The sequence below is a fragment of the Triplophysa rosa genome, linkage group LG4 (assembly GCF_024868665.1).
Source record: "Triplophysa rosa linkage group LG4, Trosa_1v2, whole genome shotgun sequence".
Lineage (NCBI taxonomy): Eukaryota > Metazoa > Chordata > Actinopteri > Cypriniformes > Nemacheilidae > Triplophysa > Triplophysa rosa.
The window spans coordinates 14,525,960-14,551,836 of NC_079893.1; the positions used below are offsets into that span (position 1 = coordinate 14,525,960).

A 25,877-nucleotide genomic window follows, 5' to 3' on the forward strand; every position below is an offset into this window, starting at 1 on the left:
TTAGTTAGTTTACGTTCTTGTGCTGTCTATGATTATTCTCCCTTTGTCATTGTCATTTTACCCCCTCGTGGGTCTTTTTTTTGTAAAATAAAAACTTTTGTCTTTTGTTAACCCCTTACCTGCTGCCTGCATCGGGGTTCTCTTCCTGTGCACCACCCCTGACAAATACAGGACGGAAGTGCATTTTCAGATTTTAACTGAATATTAAGAGGGCACACAAAATTTAAAAAGAGAATGACCCACATTGATAAGCTATTTACAATAAATGCTGCAATATTTCATGAAAAAATAGGCATTGTAATTTTTAATTTCACTAGGACTTTAATGCTATACCATACAATATCATATTGAAGATATTTTGTTTACATCTTTGTTGCAACAGTTTTGGAATGGCTTTATGCAGGCAGACCAGTCCTTATTTTAAACCTTGCTTAGTGCAAAATAGAAAAATGCCCAAACTGTTGCTAAAAAATGAGTGGCACACAGTTCTATAGAATCTTAAGATTTGTTCTCACAAAAATGACTAAAGTAGTCAAACCTGTTCATCAGAAAGGAGCATCCCAATACTTTTGTCCATATAGTGTAGATGTTGTGGATGATCTGAAATGCCACTTCAAGGACAATTTGTGTCAGTATGACATGTATCATACAAAAATGAAAGATTTAGACAGTATGAATAAGAAATGTACGACTGATTTTTTTATATTTTCAGCAAGAAGAAAGAGACAATGAGAGATAAGGAGAGAATCACTCAAACATTCCACAGTATTTTAAAAAAAAAGGGTATATCTTTTACTTTTATTTAAGTATTGTCTTTGTAATTAGATTTGACTCTTTGTAATTACATTGAGCTTTTTTTGTAGATTAGATTTTTTCACTTCAATTTCATCAAATGAAATACGCAGTGCTCAAACCACTGTGCAGTATAAAATAATATTGTTGAGGCTGAAATGTAATGTCTACCTCTAGGCTAAACTCATACTCTCATACACTGAATGAAAGAGTAAAGTGTTTTTTAATGTATATTTAACAACAAATACCCCAGTGACTATTGATGTACGGTCTCTGAAGAATTTATCCATCTTAGATTTCTGAGGCCGTGTTGCTGTGAAACCGTTCTGTATTCAGACCTCTCGCTCACTCTTACCATATTCTCTTTTCTTCACTTTCTTCCATTCTTTAATTCTCCCACTCTCTTTAAACATTTATTCTCTGCCTGCACCTTAAAGGCCCGTTGTGCTTTGTGCTGGCGATTTTTACAGCTCTTAAAATTGGGGTAACCATTTATCATTCATAGATCCTAGCAGACTGCATGGGGCAAACAAAGCCTACAATAGCCTTGTGTCTTCTGTAATTGTCATCAGAACAAAAATTGCTCCCTTGATGTTGCACTGTTTGGTGCCAAGGGGAGTCTCAAAGGCCCAGTGGAGAGTAAACTCAATAATTTATGTGACACACTTTATTTACAAGCCTGCCAACTAACATTTATAGACAATTTATGATAGACAATACATGAAACCAAGTTTGTAACTTTAAAACCATGTGTAAATGAAACAACAAATTATTGTCAGTGAAGCTGTTCGCTGTCACTTCATTTGACTGATTTGTCTGAAATGCAACAATGTTATCTTACTATGTTTTTTACAAAGCTTGCTTGTTATGTTTATTTAAATCATTGTTTCATAGTTATTATTTTGAGCTATTTTGTTATATGCTTTTGATTTTATTATTTGTTTGTTTATTTATTAATAGATGTTAAGATTAATTTATTTTAATTTTTGTTTTATTTTAGGTTTTGTTTATTATTATAATTGTAGTGCCCTAAACTTATTTCAGTTTATTTAAAAATTTCCGTTTTTCGTTTACTCATGTTTTTTCCAATAATTTTAAGACAATATTTTACATTTTAAAAAACTTAAATAACATTGCTTTCTATTCATATTTATATGCAGTTGTAGCATACTGAGATTATATTTATAGTTTATTAAATAATAAATATCCTCTTTGATAAAATATTCCATCTTTAATGTTTAATCTCATGCATCCTCTACAATCAAGTTAACATAGTTTAATTTATATACAGCATTCACCCTAAAAAATGTAATCACGATTGCTGTCCCCTTTAGGGATTCTTCAAAGACAGGATTTTGTGTGCATTACTTCTGCCCTTTGTACACACCACCCGTCGCTACTACCAATCGGATGGTTTAGCGAGGTCCTCGGATCAGCCTCGCCGGGGCTCTTCGCGGGCCCTGGCTGAGTGCCGAGAAGACGATCGAACTTGACTATCTAGAGGAAGTAAAAGTCGTAACAAAGGGCATCCTTTTAATATCCCGTAAAAGGTAAAATATAATTTAGACAAATTTCTAAGCAGTAACCCTGTATTTGAAGCAGGAGGTCACCAAACAATTAAAGATAAAAAGGTGTGACCTAGAAAGGTGCGGTTAGTTGCACTTTTGCCTTCCTCTGTCTCACACCAGCAATAATAAGTAAATAATTGTGGGGAGGCATTCTCTCACTGATATTTTACATCTGCAATTTCATGGGAAGTCACCAAAAATAAGCCTCAGTGGCTTTACATTGCCCAGATAGCAAATTTAATTGATTTAATCTTGAATTAATGTTAAATAGGTTATTCTTTTTGGGTGTTTACCGAAGACTGTATTAAGCTTTGCACTGGTAAATGTGCACGTAAGGTCTACATCTGTATGGTTCATTTAAGAGAGGAAAAGATACAGTGGACGAATGCAGAGAGGCCTAGTTCTAATATCAGTATTTACCTGTCCTTACCCTCCTCATCATCTTTGTCTTTTCGAATGCCTGTGACTATACAGAAACAATAAATTTTTGTGTTTGTCTTCTTTCTGATATGGCCTCTAGGATTCTGCAGGCAAGGTTCTGGACAGATGGACCATAATGTCACGAGAAGAAGAAATCATCACTTTGCAACAGTTTCTACGCTTTGGTGAAACCAAGTCTATTGTGGAGTTGATGGCCATCCAGGAAAAGGAAGGACAAGCAGTCACTGTGCCATCATCAAAAACTGACTCTGGCATCAGAACTTTTATTGAAAGCAATAATCGTACACGTAGTCCCGGGCTTCTTTCACACCTGGAGAATAATAGCCCCTCTAGTATTCACCATTTCGAGAACATCCCAAACAGTCTTGCCTTTTTACTGCCCTTTCAGTATATCAATCCAGTGTCTGCCCCAATGTTAGGACTGCCACCAAACGGACTGACCATGGAGCAATCAGGTCTCAGAATGCGAGATGCAAATCTTCCCGGTCAGAGTGAGCCAGTGGAGACCAGTGAGTCTGAAGTGTCGCTCTCTCCATTTTGTAGTGGTCAAAGCCCCAGTCGAGGAGCAGTGGGGGGCTTGCCCAACTCAATTGAACTTAAGACAGAACCCAGCAGAGCTTCGTCAATCTCCCCAACACCATCAACACACCACTCCCAGCGGTCACAAACACCACAGCAGCAACAGCAGGTGCAGCAGCAGCCAGGCACTATGAACAACCACCAAATCCATCACCATTTTGAAAAAAATGAACAATCCAAGACTATTACACACTCCTCATTCTCTTCCAAAATGCATCGCATACGTCGTATGGGTGCAACCTCGCGCAAGGGTCGTGTCTGCTGCAACTCCTGCGGCAAGACTTTCTATGATAAAGGCACCCTCAAGATCCACTATAATGCTGTGCATCTCAAGATTAAACATCGTTGTACTATTGAAGGCTGCAACATGGTTTTCAGCTCACTGCGCAGTCGGAACCGCCATAGTGCCAATCCCAATCCACGCCTCCACATGCCTATGTTAAGAAACAACCGGGACAAGGACCTAATTCGCTCCGGTTCTGGTACAGCCACACCTGTCATATCAAGTTCAAAAAGTGGCTTCACTCTAACAAGCCCTGGGCGGCCTCCGCTAAGTTTTGCCACCCCTCCTCTCGACCCCATGTTACAGTCACCTTTGCAGAGCCCACTTGTCTTCCCTTCCCTAAAATCTGTGCAGCCAGTGCAACCTGTGCCACCTTTTTATCGCACACTGCTTTCTCCTGCCGACCTAGTTAGTCCTCCCGTGTCCCTGCCCACCAGTCCTATACTGCCTACCACAACAAACAGCACATCTTTGACAGACCAGCAACAATTGATGTTATCTGTTGGCTCCCACAACACCCATGTTTCTGAAACGGCAACATTTACTCATTGCCTACCCACAACTCCTACTACCCAAGATTGCACCACTCTTGACCCGATGCCTAAAAAGAAGCCACGGAAATCTAGTATGCCAGTCAAGATTGAAAAAGAAGTGATGGATGTTGCCGAGGATTTTTATGACAAAGATGATGATGAGAATAGTTGTAACCATCACCACCACCATCAGCCATCCCACCTCCATAACAATGTCAATGGCAACTGCAACAACAACAATAATAAAAGCAGCAGCGGCCATCATTATGAGAGCAGCGGACATCAATCCCCATCACAAAATGAAATTACTCAAAGTATAGCCCTTCGAGGCATACTCCGTCCTGACCCAGCAGAGTGCAGTGGTAGAGGCAATAATGACCTGCGTTGTATTAACAGTTTTACTTCTGAGGACCAAGATCATGAACGTGACTTTGAAAATGAGTCGGAGACATCCGAATCCAAGATACTCTACCGTGATGAGATGATGGACACTGAAATACAGCAGCCTGTCCTGGGGAGAAATCTAGATAAGAAACAGCAACGGGCAGAAGATGAGGAACACCACCAGAAAGATTTGGAGGAACAAAGTCATTCCCCATCCTCTCAACACCAGCCAGTTATCAAAATTAAGGAAGAGATAAATGATCCTACTTATGATATGTTCTGCATGGGTCAGTACAGCCTTTACAATGGGGGTATGGCAGTTGCAACAGCAGCCAGTATGGCTGCCTTACATGAAAGTTTTATCTCTTCTATTGGCTATGGAACGAGCCCACCAAAGTTCCCCTCTCAGTCCCCGGAGGGTGATCTCTGCTCCAGCCCTGATCCTAAGATCTGCTACGTCTGCAAAAAGAGCTTTAAAAGTTCCTACAGTGTCAAACTGCACTACAAGAATGTACACCTCAAAGAGATGCACGTGTGTACGGTCGCTGGGTGCAACGCTGCTTTCCCCTCCCGACGGAGCAGAGATAGGTGAGACAAATCAATCTCATGTTTCACCAAAATCAAATATGCAAGTTAATGTTTTTATAACAAGGGCTGAGTTTATAATAGATAGAATAGATCAGGGGTCGGCAACCTTTTTGACATGGCATGCCATTCAATTTTTTTTCTTTGTAATCACTGTGCCATATCAACAAATTTATCTCAATATAATTATTCATTATATGTATTCTGCTTACCATAACATTAGAATCGTTTTTGAAGAACAATTCTATTTTTGAGGAAAAAGCATTATGCATTGAATAGGGCCTATACCTGTGTAGAAATGGTGATCAAAGACATTTTTTTTTTCACATTTGTTTGATAACAGTTGTATTATCTTAACTAAGTATTTTAGTCATGTTAATAATGTAGTTAAATAATGTTAACAAATAAACCCTTTTTTTCTGTGACGGCACACACACCAGCTATCCGCTACAGATCTGGACTCTGCTCAAAACCCTGCCGCACCACAGAGCGCCACACACATAAATACATGTAGGCTAATCTGTCAAAATTATCTTTTTTTGTACAGATAAACTTCATCATAGAGACTGCAAGATATATTTATCTGTTTGGGAATAATGGAAAAAAATAGCGCATTAATACAAAAATACTTATTTGTTACTCAATTCTATCACATTAATAACATACAAAGAATAAGAAATAACAGATTTGCCAACGTGATATAAAGCCTATTGATTAAATAACGTTCAAATACCACAGAGCGCCACACACATAAATACATGTAGGCTAATCTGTCAAAATTATGTTTTTTGTACAGATAAACTTCATCATAGAGACTGCAAGATATATTTATCTGTTTGGGAATAATGGAAAAAAAATAGCGCATTAATACAAAAATACTTATTTGTTACTCTACTGTACTATTTTATTTATAAATCTGTTATATAGAAATAACAGATTTGCCAACGTGATATAAAGCCTATTGATTAAATAACGTTCAAATACCACATATTGTTTAATAAAAATATCGTAAAAATATGTTAAAATTGGTCAAATTTGCACCAGGAGTGGACTTTGAACTTTTGAACTCGTGCATATAGAATGTACTTGTCCAGTGTGCGATACCTGTGAGCTGTTCTAGACGGGATGCGCCGCGTGCATTGCGTCTCGTGTGTGAACCTCCTTACAGTACATTTGAAGGCTAATAATATTATCAAGAACATACCCGTTGTTCTTTAAATTCTTGAAAGGGTTGGGATGCTTTACCAAGCTCTTGGTCTGCATGTTTAAAACATCTTTTACAGGCATATTTTGTGGTGCCGCATCGCGCCTCTCATCTCAGTGATTTTCTCGTGTTTAGTTTCAAAGTAAGGTTGGTAAATGGCATACAACATTGAGTGCATGTATAGTGTTAAAAGATTTAAACGATTGTGCTGCACCATTTCCTTGATCAGCACCTGGCTGTGCGCCAACTGCATGAGCACTAACGCCTGACGTGACAACTATAACTAAACTTGATTATAAGGATTAATATGTAGTTTGTGGTAGGAATTCGAACTTGGCTTAAACATTAACTAAACAAATAATATCAATTTTGGAATTAATATAATATTTAACTGCATGTGCTTGGCGCGCCGTTGATTTCCTTTCAGCGTGCCAATAGTGCCACGCGTGCCTTAGGTTGCTGACCCCTGGATTAGATGAAGGTAGGCTACAGTATATATTTTTTAATAATAATGAGACAAACTATTCATAATTGACTTAACAATACTGAGTAATGTCAAAAATTATTATACCTATACTAACCATATCATACAAAACAAAACCATGTAATATTGGTGTCGTATTCCATATGAAAGCACAAACAATTATTGCATGTCACACAGCAACTCAGACTGATCTGAAAACACTGTAAGCAGAGAAGTACATACAGAAAGTAAAGCATTACCCAGTTATAGTTAACAGTGAATAGTTATACAGTCTTGGGAGCTGCATTTTTATTGGATGTTTGAGAGGCACAAATTACCCAAGAAGAACGTGTGTTGACTGTGCATTTTCAGACACATATTAATGCATTAATGTGCTGTTTACCTGTACTTGCTCATCTGTCACACTCAGGTAGAAATGCATACATTAGCAGACATTGAGGCCTGTCAAACCACTGAATTTATTAGCACATCAGGAAGTGTGGGTCTCTCCCTCTGCTAGGTAACACATTTACCGTAAACAGTCCTGGAATACATTTGTGCTAGAGGGCAAGCAACAAACAGATCCTCATTCAAATGTACACTCTCCAAAGATAATTGCTTGACTGGAAAGATCCCCCATAGTACTATTGGTGACATTATAAAGGACAATATTAAAAATAGTGAACAGATCGCTACTAATATAATCGTTTAATTTAGTGGCCTTTAGCGAAGTCCGTTTACTTAGTATTTACTTAGTGATGCCACCCTGCGGCCATGTTTGCAATGCCTCTGGACAGTTATTAGCAAGTCCACAGTCCTATCTACTTGAAAGGGGAAAGGCAGATATTTTTAAAATCGCTGGCAAAAATCACAATTATACAGCATATGTCCTGTCAAAAATGAAACCTGACATGAACTGTACCATAACTTTGGTTTACTAAGCGTAAATTGCGCTAAAAATCACCTTTTTCGAGATCGCTTCATCCACTGTGCATGCGCACAGGCTGGTAAGTGCCTCACGAGAGCCCCGCCCCAGAGAATCGTCAGTCAATACTGATTGACGATTGGCTCGTTTCACTGGAAGGCGGTACTTCATTTGCTAGAGCGGCCATATTGAGCGTTGCATTCCTCCTCTTTCATTGTAATGGCAGTGGCGCATCTTGTTAATATTAATATATTTGCCTTTAGTGGACTTGGACATTAATACACGCAGATACATTTGTTTACACTTCTTCAAGAAAGACCAAAGAAACAGCATAGTCAGAGATGTTCTAAAAGTGGGGACACTAAACTACAATTCATGCTTTATGCCTAATACATAGTGGTGATGGTCAATAAAAAAATTAATTGTTATTTAATTGATGATATCTGGAAGCCATAAAATGGAAGCTTATTTTTTTATTAAAATGTTTATAACCTATATTATAAATTATAACAATATACTGAGCGTGAAATGAGCGGCCAATCAGCTGTGACCATCAAAGCATTCAAATGCTGAAAACACCTGTTCCCCATTCACTTACATTTAAATTTATTCATTTGGCAGACGCTTTTATCCAAAGTTACTTAACTTACACTTAACTAACCTCTATCTGTCAACAGTCTAATGTATATACAGCTGCAGAAAATATAAGAGACCATTTCAGAGACCGCTTTTCTGATTTTAAAATTTATATTTTATAGGTATGTGTTTAGGTAAAATGATCATCCGTGTTTCATTCTGTGAACTACTAACGTCTCGGTTACGAATGTAACCTTTGTTCCCTGATGGAGGGAACGAGACGTTGTGTTGAGAGACAGACTGGGGTCAGACTGAAATCATCTCCGAGAGGAATTTAAAACGCCAATGAACTTGGCAAATGGCATGCGCACGCCAGTCTCCACCCCATGCATACGGGTATAAAAGATGGCGGCGCCCATTCATTCATTTTTTTGGGCTGAGGAACCTGAGAGACATCTCCGGGTCGCTGCAGCGGGCCGGCAAAGCATTGTGGCAGGAAGACACAATGTCTCGTTCCCTCCATCAGGGAACAAAGGTTACATTCGTAACCGAGACGTTCCCTTTCAGTCGGTCTCTCAACCTTGTGTTGACAGACTGGGGTCCTATACGACATGCCATGGCGCTGAGCCACATCACGAGCTCAAGCTGAGCAACACTGACTGGACTAGCGAGTCACAAGTGAGCGCTACCGCGAGACGTAATCTTCCAGTGGAATCGGTAACTAGTAGCATACATTGAGAAGCTCGTACCAACGGCCGTTTAGAGAGATAGCCGCCCGGTACTGTAAGGGAACACTGGGAAGCACTGCTCTCTCTACTGAGAGAGTGTGCTATGGAGGCCACATCCTACCGCAAGGGGAGGTTACATGTGGAGACACCAGCAGGGAGAACTACATGGGATATGATGCGCGAGCCCAAGTAGGGAGCACACGACCCAGATGGCCGTCGGACGGGAACGTGCCGAGAATGGCGCATTCCATGTCTTCGTGAGCTCCGCATGCACGTCCGTGAAAAATGGAAATGGGGCACTCCGACCCCAAGAACCACGAATCCAGGCTGCCCGGGCAAGCATGGCCGACATCTCAGCGTCGACCTCGTCTTGGGCTCAATTGCCCGGGGGCGGGAGCTCCAAGGGGTCTTCCACATCCGATGCCAGGAGGAAGCTGTCCGATGCAATGACAGAGAGTTCGTCCCCATCCCTCTTTCGAGTCTGCCCGCTATGGGACAGTACACCGCCGCCCATCGGGGATGAGCCAGGTGAGCATTGCTGGGGCATGGGTGGTCCGCGAAGCCAAAGCTGACGGAGCGACATCCATGGGAATCCCCAAATCACCCCCGCTGCTCGTTGAAGGGGTCGACCTTGCCGAAGCGGCAGTCGAACTCGCTCGAGAAGCAGACGAGGTTGCAGCAGCGTTCAGAAAGAACGTAGCCAGCCTTGACCGCAACACCTTAATCAACATGTTCTCACATACGGAACATGTCGTATCGGCAAACCCTGCCTCTGCATGCTTGAGCCCCAAATATGCAACACAGGTGTCGTGCCTGTCGGACTCAGGGATGAGTCTGTCACACCCAAGAACACAACTGCGAGACATGCCCACAGCTGTGAGAAATTTCAGTCACGCAGATTCCGAAGAACAAAAGATGAATGAATGGGTGCCGACATCTCCTTTTATACCCGTATGCATGGGGCGGAGACTGGTGTGCGCGTGCCATTCGCCAAGTTCATTGGCGTTTTAAATTCCTCTCGGAGATGATAGGTTCTCAAGATCAAACCCCAGTCTGTCTCTCAACACGACGTCGAGAGACTGACTGAAATGGAACAATATTTTTACCAAATTTCAAATAAATATATTGTTTCTATTTGCATTTATCTGCAGAAAATGAATAAAGGGGAAACAGGTCAAAATAACAGAGACGATGCTCTGCATTTTTTCAGACCTCAAATACTGCAAAGAAAACAAGTTAATATTAACTTTTAAGCAATACAGCAGTAATATTTAAGGAAAAAGTTAAAAAACATATATTTATTTTATTAATTTTACCACAGTTTTCATGTGTCTTGTCATGCTGTCAGTCTTTCACATTGCTGTTGGATGACTTTTTGTCACTCCTGTGGTTTAATTTTGTTGAAATTTAACAAACACTGGACTGAAATGTCCACAATACATCTAGAAATGCTGATTTCAAAATGGAAATTTGGACCAGTCTCTTATTTTTTCCATGGCTGCATATATCTGAAATTCTGTAATCTTAGTTGTTCATTTTGCCCTTGTTCAACTGTAGTTTTACATGCATAGCTGTGTTGACTACAATTATTGTTGGTACACTGACAAAATTATAAATGCTATTCAATTATAAGTCACTTTAAATAAAGGCATCCTCTAAATAAATTAATGTAAACAAATGCGAATAAAAATAATGTTAGTTATACTGTACTAGGGCTGTCACAATATCCAATTTTCACTACACAATTATTGCGCCCCCCCCAAAAAAAGAAACACAGTAATGATATTATCGTGATATTTGTCAAAATGTTTATAAAAAGAAATAAATTATGCTTTCAGTGAAATAATTTTTTTATTTTGTGTTTTGTCTGTTATTTGGTCAATAAATCACACTTAAAAAGTGTATGAAGGCAGAGAGAGAGTTTGTAACCATTGTAACTGTTATGACGAAATTGTTAATGGGTGCTGAATAGTTTTACAATATGTGTAGAATTAACACGATTTTGATAATGGTGGTTTTTAATATCCCGATTATTGACAATATTGGTATATTGTGACACCCCTACTGTACATGAATACAACCTGTTGTGAAATTTCCTACTCTGCCTTAAAAATAGCATTTTCATAGTAAACCTACTGTACATACAGTACAGTATAGTTCTAGACAAAATGATTATTTACTATAAACATGTTAGCAGACAGGTTGTCGATTCATTAAGTATTAAACTTCATCCTCTTGAAAGTAGTAAAGCTTCTTCTCCATTTACCTCTTTTAACAAAACAGTCTCTGCGTTCCTTTCTTCCGTATGTAGCTTAATGCTTTTTGTACAGTATGCCAACCTTGATGGCGTGCCTTTACTTAAATTCAACATAGCCCTTGTGTCAGAAAAGTACTCTAGAGTATGAGAGACAGTGACAGTGAAAATTAATCTCATTCATCTCATTTTCTGTTGAGGCAAGAAAGATGTCACCCTCTCTGACAAGTGACAGTTTTGTTTAGAACTAACAACTGAAGACGCATTCATTTGCATGTGTGTTTGTTACACGTCTGCCCCTTTACTAGAATTTACAAACGTAAAGCTCTCTAAGGTTTTTCAATTGTATTACAGCTCACTACTCCTTACCTAATTTTCTTAACCTCCTGTGGGGGGTGACATCTGTTCACAGCCCTGTTTGTTCTTTAGTCAGATGTAAACAACAGGGCTGACTGTTGGTTTTAAGATGAGGTGAGAAGAGGTGCTGGTGTTTTTCTCTACTGAGGTGCTAAAATGTCATATGCATCTTGCCAACAGTGGAGGGCAAAGGTTATTGGGCAATTGTATTAGAGGTATTATGAATGCCAAGGCCAGGGTAACAGAATGCCTTAGGCAGAGGATGCCTGGTGTCTTGTTTGCAAATGGCTCAGCAGGTTAAACTTATCTTATTGTATTACACATTTTCAAGTGCCCTTTTATATTTTATCATACGTATGTCATCTGCTGATAGATCAGTTCATATGCATTTTTAATTGAGAAGCTGTGCAATGGCGTATAATGTTTAAAAGTTTTTCAGCAATAACCGTTAATTTATTGTGTTTAGTAATTTATTAGTATAGTACATTTATTATACACAGTATTGCTTTTAGATTCTGGCCTTGCAATCATTGTAAACATTTAAGGTCTGTGTTTTAATCTATACATGAACTGTTTGTAATTACCAGTACCATCATTTTAGAAATTATATTTGCAGAAGATCTACACTCTTCTCTTCTACACTTTCACATTTAAAATGTATATTACTTATAACATATTCACGTGCGTCTTATATACCAAGCACATACTAATTTACAGAAAATTTCACATATTTTACATCACATTTTACATAAAAATTTGACGATATTAAAGCAAATATATATTATCAGTCAGAATTTGAGTCAAAAACAAATGCTAATATAGCCTAGCGTTTAAATTCAGCGTTAATGGTGTATTTTTCCCACACTGACTTTTAAATGAGCTCATGACATCCCTAAGTAGGAAGGCAATTTGATAAATTGCATCCTGATCATGTATATCAAACAAGTTTTCATTTCCATTTGCGATAGTCAATGGCTAGAGGATGCAGGTTTGACAGAAAAAGGGTAGGTTAGAAAGGGTTATTCTTTGTATGTAATATAGACTTAAACAGACACAGGGTTACGGTCCCACTCAAGTGAGATGGAAGTCTTTTCACAACAGATTATTTCTGAAGATTTATTGAAGAAAATTATTTTCTTCCAGCCAGCGTCAGCATTTTTATCATATTCACAAACACGGGCGTAAATTTCATCCAATAAAAAAACCATAAAAATAACATAAAAGAGCAAATTTACAAATAATACAACCTAAATTTGTACGTGCATCTTTAGCCTTGCAATAGTTGTTTAAATAGGAGTTAGGTTAATAGGTTCACCAAGTGGTTTGTTGTAGTGGGTGACTTACAATGTAACAAGTATTAAAGGGATAGTTCACCTAAAAATGAAACTTCTGTCATAATTTACTCGCTCTCAGATTGTTCCAAACCTGTATAAATTTCTTTGTTCTGCTAAACACAAAGGAAGATATTTGGAAGAATGTCAGTAACCAAACAGATCTTATCCCCCAATGACTCACATTTATTTATTTTCCCTACTATGGCAGTGAAGGTGAAGTAAAGGGGAAAGTAGGCAGTGCACCAAAGCACCGTGAGATAAGAGAGGGAGAACTCAAAATGTATCTAAACGCTTTTTTGCCTCATTTGCATTTTATTGTTTGAGTACTCACAAATTAATTTTAGGTATATCATTATATTATTTACAATACACAGAGTGGTTGTTAATGATAGAGGGGACAAACCTCAGATGGTGTGAGGCCCTCGATCCCCCCACACACACGATTTCCGCCTATGTTCACAAAATTTTAGTGGCCCCCAGATCATTACTGTCAACACTCCCGTTTTGGCCGGGATTCTCCAATTTTTCACACTCATCTCCCGCCACCCTCCCATTTAGTTATTTCTCCCGTGAAACTCCCGTATTTGAGTTATTTCTCATTTGAAACTCCCAGACCGACGGGGACCAGAATGCGTTCACGTGAACAGTAGAGTGGCCCCGTGGCTTCAAACCCACTGTTCCCTGTTGTTCACTGTTGTTACACTTTCTATGCCTTCACCAAAAAAAACGTGCTATGAAAAGAGTGTAGTGTTCTGCAGACAACTCTGAATAAAATAGAGAGGTTTTTTTTAATATTTCACGTACTGTGACCATAAGCGGTTCTTCTAAAAAATAACTGCAATATGCAAACACTGGTAAATCCATCCATCAATGTAAATGAAAAATAAAAACATCCTGCTAACTAATAAACAAAGTTAAAACTACTGAACGACAGGACAAACTGCTATTACTTTTTTAAACCGCATTTAGATGTATTTCATGTGTGACGTTAAGATCTCTGGCAAACTACCTTGTAGATACAAAAAGATATATTCATGGCCCTGTGAGCTGCATTAAATATTCTTATTATTCTTAATAAATATTTTGATTTATATTGATTTACATTTAAGAGTTTGACATGAAAATTATGTTATGGTAGATATAAAGTAATTAAAAGAACAGAGGGGTGTAGAGTATAAAACTTTCAATATATCAAAAGAAAGAACAAATTTGAAGAACTTGCTACATTCATTCATTTTTATTCACTTTCTAAAAAAATTGTCAACAATTAAAAAGGTGCTTCAAAAGAGCCATTTCCTCTTTATAATTTAAAGAACCTTTTTGGCACTACAATGAAACTTTTTGAAACAAAAAATTATTTGGTTGTTAAAGGTTCTTTATGGAACCATTCTTCTACAGCATTGTGAGGTATCTTTTTGTAAGAGTAAAGGTGTTTGACCAGATAGGATAAAAATAATGTATTTGCTTGTCTTTGGATTCAGAGATGTTGTACTCTTTCAGAAAATGTGTAACAGCTCCCCCTACCATATAACTGTGTAAACACTGATATATANATATATATATATATATATATATAGGGTTCTGAAAAAAAATACAGACCATCTTTTTTTCTGTTATTTTGACCAGTTTTCATTTTCTGCAAATAAATACAAATAGAAACAATGTTTTAGTTTAAAATTTGAGAGAAATATTGTAACTAGTTCACAGAATAAAGCAAAAATAATAATTTTAACCTAAACACATACCTAGAAATAGCAAGTTCAGAAAAACTAAAAATGGTCTTTGAAATGGTCTCTTAATTTTCCCTGGATATATACTGTATATAATATGGTATGGAAGATAGTGGAATCAAATAAATACATTAAAGTAGTGTAGTGAACTAATGCACTCACATTTATAAAGAATGAAAACAAAATATTTGTTATTCTTTTGGTCAACTGCTTGTGTGGATGACACTAATGAAGAAACATGGGTAGAAACATGCAATCAATGCACCAAACATCAGGTTTTGTTTCACACATCTTCCTTAAACAGAAAATCCTTTTTATTTATCTCATCAATGTCATCAGAATACAGGGGGATAAAAAGACTATATCTCGGTGACTGATTCTCAGATGTGACTGGAGGACTGCTATTCCCCAGCTGAATTACAGAATTACTTATTAATGTCAATATTTAATAAATGTAACTGTGAAAAACATTAAAGGAATAGTTCACCAGAAAATAAAAATGATCTCATAATTGAATCATACTCATGCCATCTTAGGTGTATATGACTTAGAGTTATATTAATAGTATCCTGGTTTTGCAATTTCATTGATATGTTGCTAACCTTTAAAATTGGGTCCATCCCTCATAAAAGGAATCCATATGATTCCAGTGGGTTAATAAATCTTCTTCGGAAGTGAAATGATACACATGTGAGAGAAAACTTTTTATATTTTGAACCCAATATCATTAGGCTATGATGCATATGTATACAGACAATAACAAACATCACTGCAAGGGAAGTTCAAATCTATATGCCTGACAAATCATTGGTTCTTGTGACTAGCTGCGATATGTGACATGCTTAAACTCGCATATGACAAGAGGTCACGATGCAACCGAGAACCAATGCCACCATGTTTAAAATGACCTTGCAGTTCTGACTGTAATTGTCGGTTTTGAGTTATGCCCACCCCCAAAAAAACATAATTTAGATTCAGAATACCTTTTGTAACCCACTAGAGTCATATGGATTACTTTTATGATGGTTGGGTGAACTTTTAGGAGCTTTAAAAACTATTCAATAACATTACAAATATTAAGTAAATTATGGGAAATGTTCTTTAACAGCATTTAACATGTTTTATATGTATGCTCATTGTCTCTCACAGTTCACATTTTTGCTGGCATTTGTTGGTGTAATCTAAACAGTTAACTAGTGAACTTAACATCTAAATCCAGCACCCAATTTAGACTGTCTGTGTTTGCTGGTGTTGGTCAGATTTATGTGAATTAATGTTCAACGCATTCTAAGGACTTCTATTAGTTTGTTCAGGTATGTTCAGGTATGTATTAGAGCTGAACTCTGTGGTACAAAGGCACTCCGGGTTGCAGTTTGACACATGCTCATTAGAGGAAGTGATAAAGGCAAAACAAAGCAGATCTTTATATAATGTGACTCACTTTCCCTTTGCAATTTTTTCAATATTACAACTCATTTCACAAATGTGCACACTTGGCAGGAACTGAAAGGGCCATCAAATCCTAAAGATGATTAACGTTCCTGGGACAAGACACATTAAGAGCCACACCTCTCTGCTCTGTTAAAAAGAATTCTCAAGAGACGCTGCCTCCAGCTTTGGGCAAATTGGTTTGGCTGCCACATTAGAGGCTGAAAGGGAGAGAGATAGCTGAAGAGGTGTTTGGGAATGGAGGAGGGGCCTGAAATAGGTTTGCAAGGGGGTAGAAAAGACCGAAGACCTTAGCATGATAAATGAAAGGATAGTCTCTCTTTACCACACACTGTAAAGGACCAAGGTTTAAGCTTTCTGTTTATCCCTGATTAGTTCAAATGAACTAACTGAAAGGTACCACTTGCTTGGTTTCTTTAAATAGTTTTCAAGGTGTGTAATGTTAATTTCGCATACATGTTCATACAGTATTTATACACATAATCTAATATAGCTGAGGTCTGTTTTTCTATGTACTGTGTGTTTTTGCTAATTAGTTGTGGCAGCTTATGAGCAGTGTGAGGGATGAATTTTCAGGGATGGTCACTGCTGCAAAGGGAGTTGCCAATATAAGTGTCATCAACAGCTTTTATAAAAACTGATTAAAATCTAAACATGCTCCAGCATATAATACAAATATATGTAATTTAAACTACCACTAAGTATTTAAAATATCATAGAATGTAACAAGGTAATAGTTACCTACCAGTGCAGACATATTAAAAATGCTATTCAAATACATTACAGTTCATTCTTAAAACATACAACCTTTCTATAATATTGGACTGCTTTGGCATTGTACTGTATAAATATACAAAATATAGTAATACAAAGAAAAGCTATGTATACACATCAAACACATTCATCAGCTGTCAATCAGTATGCTACTCTTTTAAATGTTGATGATGCTTTGCTGGTTCGCTCCTGTATATCTTATCAACAGAAAGGGTCCCTCTATTGAATTTATTTTTACTTCTTGCAGGAGAATGTCGGATAGGGAACTAAATAATTAAAGAAAAGGGACCCTTTTTGACTGCATCAACCATGGCACTGCTGGTAAGCTCTACAACACTGTGTAATGTTTTTATCAGTTACGTTTAGGCTGACATTTAATTTAAGTCACTTTTGCATGACCAGGGATCCCTGAGGTCATTTTTGTTTGTTTGTTTTGCTTTGTTTTCCTAATTCTACATATAAGTTTGGTTTGCAAATGTAGCTGGCAATGGTTGATTGGATTTTTTTAAACCCACAAAGGCTCCGTTCACATTAATATCTTGGTTGTTTCAATTTGTTTTTGTTACCCCATTCTACATGCAAGAACTGTTCGTATGTTTTGGTTTTCTGTGACACTATATGTAACATTTATGTAATTTTTAGTTGACATATTGCATGGTCTCAGTTTTGTCTAAGTCATTTCTTAAGCAGTTGTGAAGTGGCAGACCAAGTTCTAAGAAAATAAATTCGGATTGAAATGAATTAATGAAAAGGAACTTTCTCTCTCTCGCTATGTGCTATGTGATCCTGCACTCAGGTGAGAGAAAGTCCATCTTTATTAAAATGAGGCGTACACGAACAATACGTTTATGTGTCTCGATTAAGCTACCTTTAAAAGTGAGTCAATGTGCTAATGCTGTCCAAGTCTGAGTTAATATGATATTGAGTTTCCCTCGAATATTGCATTACTACAGCTCAAATCAATTGATAAACTCCCATTCAATGTGGTGGATTATTTAATTGAGTCAGAGTCAATTGCATTTGTGCATGCCTGCAGACGTGCTGACAGGAGTAAACACTTTAGCAGAATATTGTCTAAGCAGCTTTAGAGTGATTGAACTCCCTGCTGTGTCAGAACGTAGTGTGCTCTCACACAAACTCATGCAGTCACTCAAATGAAACCTAAAAATGCAGTAAATGCAATAGAGTGCTTCACTACTGATGTGATGATACGTCCTACAGTAACAGAATGTGTAAGATACTAGCACTTTCAGTGTCATACAGAATAACCACAAGAACCTGTCCTTTCTCTTGTTGCAGACATAGCTCCAACATTAACCTGCACCGAAAACTACTGACCAAAGAGCTGGATGACATTGTACTGGACTCCCAGCTTGTGACCCTGCCTAAGGATCTGCGTGCTGAGTTCCTGTCAAAGATCTATGCTGGCCACCACCTGGGAATGGAGGGGGTTGGGAGCCCTGCCAGTGTCCCACCACGAGGCATAGGCCACCAGGAGATGGGATCTTCAGCCACCACAGAATATTCACTCAGCAACGGCTACTTCCGAGGCACCAATGATGACTACATGGTACTGGACCTGAGCACCACCTCCAGTGTACAGTCAAGTGGCAGCGTGCAATCCTCACAGGAGTCTGATGAGGGTAGTGATGAGGGCATCCTGCTGGATGACCTGGATGGCGCTAGTGACATTGAGGAGAGCACCCTCAGTACTGGGGACCAAAGTGTGGGAGGGAAAGAAAAGGATGAGGAAGAGACCCGAAAGTATGAAAGAGGAAGAGACGCAGAAGATGATTTTCTACGCTGTGATCCCAACATCTCACCATCCATCTTGCCATCTAGTGGAGGTAATGGGACAGGAAGCATTCTATGCACCATATGCCACAAAATGTACAGTAACAAAGGGACCCTTCGGGTGCACTACAAAACTGTCCACCTGCGTGAAATGCACAAGTGCAAAGTACCTGGCTGCAACATGATGTTTTCTTCTGTGAGAAGCAGAAACAGGCATAGCCAGAACCCCAACCTGCACAAAAGCGCCCCCTATACCATCATGGTTGATTAGAACAGATCCCTCCCTACCCTATTGCCTCAAACTCAACATAATCCTCAAAGCAGCCTCCTCTCTAATTAACATATTTCCATACCATAAAAAACAGTCTCAAAACTTGTTGTTAATTTGAAAAAGACGAAGCCGCATTGTGTCCATTGGACACAATTTTGTTTGTTACTGGAAGCATATGACTGAAAATTAGAATGCTTAGATCCCGCCGTCCCTGACTCAAACCTCTTTTCGATCTTTTATTTGTGACTGTTGCCTGCAGAAATGATAATAATTATGAAAAAAACTCAATGTATTTGTGTATTGACAGTTTTTAAAAGAATCCCATAAAAGAGCATGAATGGCTTAAATATGTAAATAATGTCCCGAGGGGCTTTGGTGTAAAACAGTTGTATTGATATGTTTTTTTTTTTGTGCGTGTTAAGGGTGGAATGGTTGTTTTTATGTTGAAGTCAATGACATTCACTTCAAGACAAAGTAGCATTTGCCTAGCCTGGTTCTTTTATGTTGGATTCTGAATATTTTACCTTAAAAAGAGAAAAGAAAATCATGTGACATGTGATTTGTTTTATCTACCTGTTAGATATTGAGATGGAGCTAGCATGCTTTCAGCTCTAAAAAAGTACCTTTCCTTTTATTTTCTTATGTTTATAGCTTTAGCTTTATAAAAAACTTAAAAGAAAAAAATATGTTTTGCACTTTGCAACTATATGAGTGGTATTGTTTAGGATTATAAGGATAACACCTAACAATGATGGTTGTCCAACATGAAGGTAACATTTTTTTTAAAGATACAGTACCAGCGGTAAATACTGCACCTTTAACAGAAATGTGCCAGATCTTATATGGGAGGAACCACATCTGACATAATTAAAACAAGTATCCATTCTATTTAGCTAGTGTTTCTGGTATTAATTCATTCAAATTAATGGCAATTAATTTGAATGCAGTGCATAAATGTTACTAAGGAGTACATGTGTACGGTTACAGGCTGAATTAGCCTAAGGGTTAGGAAGCAATCTTTGTACTGCATGTAGTGTTACTTTAAAAGCATTAGTAAGACTATATTTGGTCTTTACAAATTTGCTTAGTTTTATCTTATAAAACACAATTTTCATTTCACATGTGTTGCACAAAGTGTCCCTAAAGTGTGACCAAAACCACAGTTCATTCCCCAAAATCCAAGATGATAAATTATTATGAGTCTTAAGGTTTTGCTATATTCTCTGTTGCTTTATTTTTTATGTCCTCTGCAAATGGTTTGAATTCATAAACTTGTTCTAGGCCAGCATTGTCTTTTGGCCACACAATAACAAGACAATGGGGAAATCGGTACTAAGTTAATAAAACTTTGGGTAATTAAAAAATAAAATAATACGATTTTTGCTCATTGATGTCAGTTGCTCTCAACTGGAATACATAAAAAAAACTTATTTTGAAGGAATGAAGCAATACTGGTACTCCATAAAGTTTAAAAAGGTATTAATGCTGAAATAAAGATTGACTGGATTTCGCTGTGTTTAATGTGATAGAAGAGGCTGAATATCATTAAAAATATATAGAATCTGGTATTTTCTGCCCCTGATACAGCTAACAACTCACAGCAATTCATAAGTGATCAGTTAATGTTGCTGGCATTACATTGCTTTGTTTCTTTCTCCTCTTCCTCTGTTTTCCTGCTGTATTAAAATATCCATTTAGAACTAACAAATGCAAGGCCATTACTAAAATCCATCAAACTGAATTTTAAAGATGGGTAATGTGATACTGTATTACAAACTAAAGGAAATGATCAACCTCCAGGCTTATACACTTTCTAGATTGTAAAACCAAAGACCCATCTCAAAGCAGGACATTCGGTCCAATGCAATGATTGGACAAACATTTTATGATCATGCACATTCCACAGTAGATATTTACTGTATATACAGTATATAAATAATTTTAGACCATGTTACTTAATGATTGCTATCAGGACATGAAGAGAGTTTCAACCAGCGTAACAACAAAAAAGACCTTGAGAAGAAAGAATGGCCTGCCCACCTTCAAAGCATTATTACGATTATTTGAGTGAGCTCATTGTCTCTAAGAGAGAATCCCTTACTGTGTCTGTTGTAGCATTCATATTTAAAAGTGTGTATATTTAAAATATCAGCCAGAGTGCGCAGATAGTATAAAGAGGAAATTGATTTGAAAGCAGGTTCTTGTGTCAGTCATTAAAGTGGAGAAATAAATCAAAGAGATAATGAGACAAGGGGTGCAGAAAGAACCAAGTAAAAGAAAGAGCCCAAATTTCTTAGGACATCTTGCTAGTGTCTTAAAAATCAAGCAAGATGTTCTGTGCACAGTAGAGTTGGGCAGTTAGTACTGTCCCAACATAAGAGTTGGGGTTTTACAATGGAGTCACTGGCTAAAAGAGTCTAAGCGAGCCTTAAATATTTCATTAGATAACTGCAGCTCTGAGAACAGGACCATCACAAACCATTAACATCAAATTGAATCTCTTTCAAAGATGATCTGTAAGCTTGCTGTGTTATCACAACGTTTCTTTTGAATACATAACACAAAACCAGGAACATCAAATGAAATTAAATTTATTATGATTATTTTCTTTTATTATTTTTGATTTTCACATCAGCTAAATTTCCAAATCAAACCAGTGTTACAGGGACCATACCGTAAGTTTACATACTGTGTGCTTGACAGAATCTGGAAAATTATTTGGAAAAATAATAGGAATTATATACATTGAGGTTTGTTTATAGTTTACTGACCTGAATAAGTTGTGTCCACAACACAGAATAATAACTGACTATAACTGCTAATAATTGTTACCTTATCTGGACAAAAAGAAACTTGGAATTTCATGAGGGTGAGTAAATGCTGAAAGAACTTTTTTCCATTTAAGAGTCAGGTGGATGTAAACCTTTGAACAGGATGATTGATGTAAAGTGTCACTGTTTTGTTTTCTTAAAAACATATGAAGAGTTTATTTCCAAAACGAGATAACTTTTTTATTGTGCATTCCAATTAATATCAATCAAACTGCAGTTGGTTTGTTTTGATTTAAGCCATAATAACTTAAAAATTACAACTAATTCACACAATAAAAACATGATAACATAATAAAAAACATGTTTTCTAAAAATATTTAAAAACGGAGTTATCTCATTTTGGAAACAAACTCTTCATATGTATTTTTGTAGCTTCTGAAGGACATTATATTAATTAATGAGATCTTTAAACAAATAGTACATTTTGAAACTAATCATCGTGTTCATGCATTTACATACACCTGACTGTTTTATGATTGTCATGTTGCCTTCATGAGCACCAGTGAATGTTGGTATAATATCTATTGTAATAGTTGTGAATAATTGAAATCAGTGTGTAAAGATGGATCTCAACATCATATGGCCACTGTTGAAAAGGGTCAAATGTGCAGAGGATGCTGGAACAGCAAAGGATGTGCAGGAGGATTTTTCGAATGGGCAGTTTAATGGCTCAGATTAAACAACATAAGACTCACAAAACATAAAAACAGTCATCATTCATGTAACAGAACAGTATTAAAAATCAAGCATATGTAAACATAAAAAAATAATTATTTTTCTGTGCTGTGGACTATGTAAGCATCTGTTATGTGAAATTGTTTGTTCAGGACAGTACTTAATATGAAACAACTTTCATTTCTATATGTTAAATATTAATTCTCTTTTTTTATGGTCAACATTTTACAGGTTCGGAAAGGTGTATGTAAACTTGATGATTTTAACTGTACACTGTATACGGATATCAGTCAAATGAAAAAAATCCTCTAATTCAATGCAAGTTAAATATTTACTACTCTTTTTTTGTGCAACAACATACAATAAATAAGCTTGACATTTTGTGAACCTTTTTTATATTTTGTGAACCTGTTCTAATGTGATGTTTGTTGTAGATGATTGTTTGATTGTTCTTTTTGCCCACTGAAGAAAAGTGCATATACATCAGAGAAAGTTCACATCATAGATTTACTAATGGTGACATTGATAGCCTACCGATGCTGTTAATAGTTCTGTTTTCATTTACACAAGCCAGAAAGAATGACAACATTTTAAACTGATTTAACAATAACGTCTTTTGTATCATAACCATTTAATTTTATTTTATTTTCATTTATTTTGCATAAAATGCATATGATTTGGGGTGTAAATGGAATTTTATTCATATTTTGTCCAAATACCTCTTGAACTTTGTATCAGATTTCTTGTACAATTTTTATATTAAAGATTTATCAGTCACTGGCAAAATTAAGTTGTATTTAATTTTTAAAGGATTTGTCAAGGATTATAAGAGTCAATTAAACTGTAACAAGGTTTGCTTCAATGTTATATCGCCAGTTTATAAAATAATAGATTAACAAACATCTAAACAAAGATTTACATGTTTAAAAATATCAATTTTAATGAATTTAAAGCAAAAAAAACAGTATGCATTGTTCAAAAATGATTATGGTCAGTAGTAAAGGTTTAGTTGACCAGGGGTCTCATTTATAAAACTGTGCGTAGGATCCTTACTAAAAGTGTACGTGCGCCCGAAAGCCAAAAACAGCGTACGCAAAAAAATATTCAGACTTATAAAACCGTGCGTACGCATACCTGTAAGCAATATTCGCTTTATGAATCACAGATCACCTGCAAGTGTGCGTACGTGAATCGTATCCCGCCCTGTACACGCCCATTTTTACCCATAAATAGTCAATGCAAAGCACCTCATGAATGCTGATTCATGAAAGCTGGCATCCAATCCGCTTGTTAAGCCTGACGTCACGCACCATAATGGACGTATACCGTTTCCGGGTCCAACCGTTATCAGATGCCATATAGAAAAATAACAAAAAATGATGTAAAACTGCCGAAAACACCCGATCCCATCCTTTATCTCCGTAACGAAATCACAAATGGCCACACATGAGATTCACTGAGATTTCCAAATTAATAATTGTTATAATTAATAATAATAATAATAATAATAATTAGATTAAAGCCAAAGAAGGTATCTGCAGCATTTAAATGTTTATTATTTATCATTAACACCTCCTTAAAATCACCTCATTAATTAGTGGTGTCCTTCGCTTGAGATCAAATTTGAAGACATAATTGTAAAAGACGAATGTTTCTTCATTCCGGTTTTGTTATGAACATAGTTAGGACTGATAACGAGCACATAAAGAGAAACGATTGTGCGAGTCTAATGGCTGTATTTCCAGACTTTGACATTTGATGATTATGCACAGTATTTAAGGAAAATATATTTAGTATTTATTTACATTGTGTTCTGCAGTTATTGTATTTAATGCTGTCCCTATTCAGTCAGAAATTCTCCTCCTCATGCGCTCATAGTGTGATGGTGAGACAGCGCTGATTAAATATTTAGATTTAATTTTTATTTAAGATTTGAGTTGGATTTTAGAAGAAGGTGCATTAAACAACCACTAAATACAAGCGCAAATAACTCTGCAGATTTAAGCTTCGTGATAATGTGGATCTTTAACGGATATGAGGTCAAAATAAATGTGTGTGAGGCATTAATGCTTATAATCGTTTTTATCACACTTAGGCCTACTTTCTGCAAACTAAGTTCACTAACTCACCATTTGTGTCGCCCCTTGTCTCCAGAATGTGCGTACGCATGGGTCAGAGTTTGCTTACAGGTGCGCACATTCTCCCGTCAAGTTTGTTTTTAATAATCACAGCCTTTGCGTGGAAAGTGGTGTACGCACGTTTCCAGCCCCATTTTGTGCGTACGCAACGTTTATAAATGAGACCCCTGGTTACCAAGGAGAAAACAACGTCAGTGATAAACATGCCTGAGGTTTTTTTTAGCATAGTTCACGCCAAGACACATCAACTTGTTAAAGTCATAAAAACCATGGAATGGATGTTTTTCTGATGTTAGACTTTAATTCTTGCATTATCTTTATGTATCCTTTATTTAGACTTTTTATGTAATCAGTGATATTTGCTTTATGATTACCCATAGCCATGAGTAGACCAGTAAACCGCCTATTTTTATCTGCAGTTTTGTGCTTCAACTGCTAGAAGGCCACAGTGTACAGTAAGAGTACATTGTATTTATGCATTTATAAAACAGGAAATACACTTAGAAAATCATTGTGTTCCTTACCTGTGTACCTGAGTTAATTATACAAATTATTAAGCTAAATACTTACAAACATCAAGTTGTTCCAACAATTTTTTTACATTATTTTAATTTTGATTCAAACATGGACACTGGTTGAACAAAACTACCCAAAATAGTGTACTTTCTTTCTTAAACAATTGTCAGTGTTGTCAAGTTAGAAAGAAGAGCTCCTCTTCCCTCTATTTCAATCAAATACATTTTGATTAAAACAGCACAATATAATATAAATAATAATGTATTTATTCATAAAGTATATACAGTGCTGCTCAGAAGTTATACCCCTTGCAGATCTGGAAAAACAAGAGGATTTTTGAAAATTAAGGTTTACTATTAATTTAGTCCTGCCCTGAGCAAGTTATTTCACTAAAGAAATGTTAACATAAAGTTCACACCAAAGAATAATAACAGAATTTCTAAAAATAGCCCAGGGCAAAAGTTTGCACGCCCCTGATTCTTAATACTGTATGATGTTACCTAAACAACCAATGACAGTTTTTATGTTTAGTTATAGTTTTTCAAGGGTTTCTTGTTTGTCATGAGTCATTAAACTGTCCACTGATCTTCATAAAAAATCACCCAGGTTCTCCACAATCTTTGCTTTTTCAGCATTTCTGGATATTTTACTCATGTCCAGCAGTAACTGTATGATGTTGAGATTCCTCTTTTT

The 25,877-nt window shown here is 36.8% G+C and overlaps 1 protein-coding gene across 5 annotated transcripts in view; it reads left to right on the plus strand.

The window, feature by feature from the left end:
* The window catches only part of bnc2 (basonuclin 2), a 183,774-nt gene extending 160,467 nt beyond the window's left edge, over positions 1-23,307 (plus strand). For 3 of the 5 annotated variants that reach the window (XM_057331238.1, XM_057331240.1, XM_057331239.1), the window contains exons 5-6: positions 2,881-5,168; positions 18,259-23,307. In XM_057331238.1, coding sequence (XP_057187221.1) covers positions 2,881-5,168; positions 18,259-19,024 — 3,054 coding nt within the window. In that variant the 3' untranslated portion in view covers positions 19,025-23,307. Of the gene's footprint in view, positions 1-2,260; positions 2,343-2,880; positions 5,169-17,206; positions 17,281-18,258 lie in introns of those variants that run through there. The other 2 variants (XM_057331242.1, XM_057331241.1) reach the window with 2 other exon arrangements.
* Positions 23,308-25,877: the final 2,570 nt, after the last annotated feature.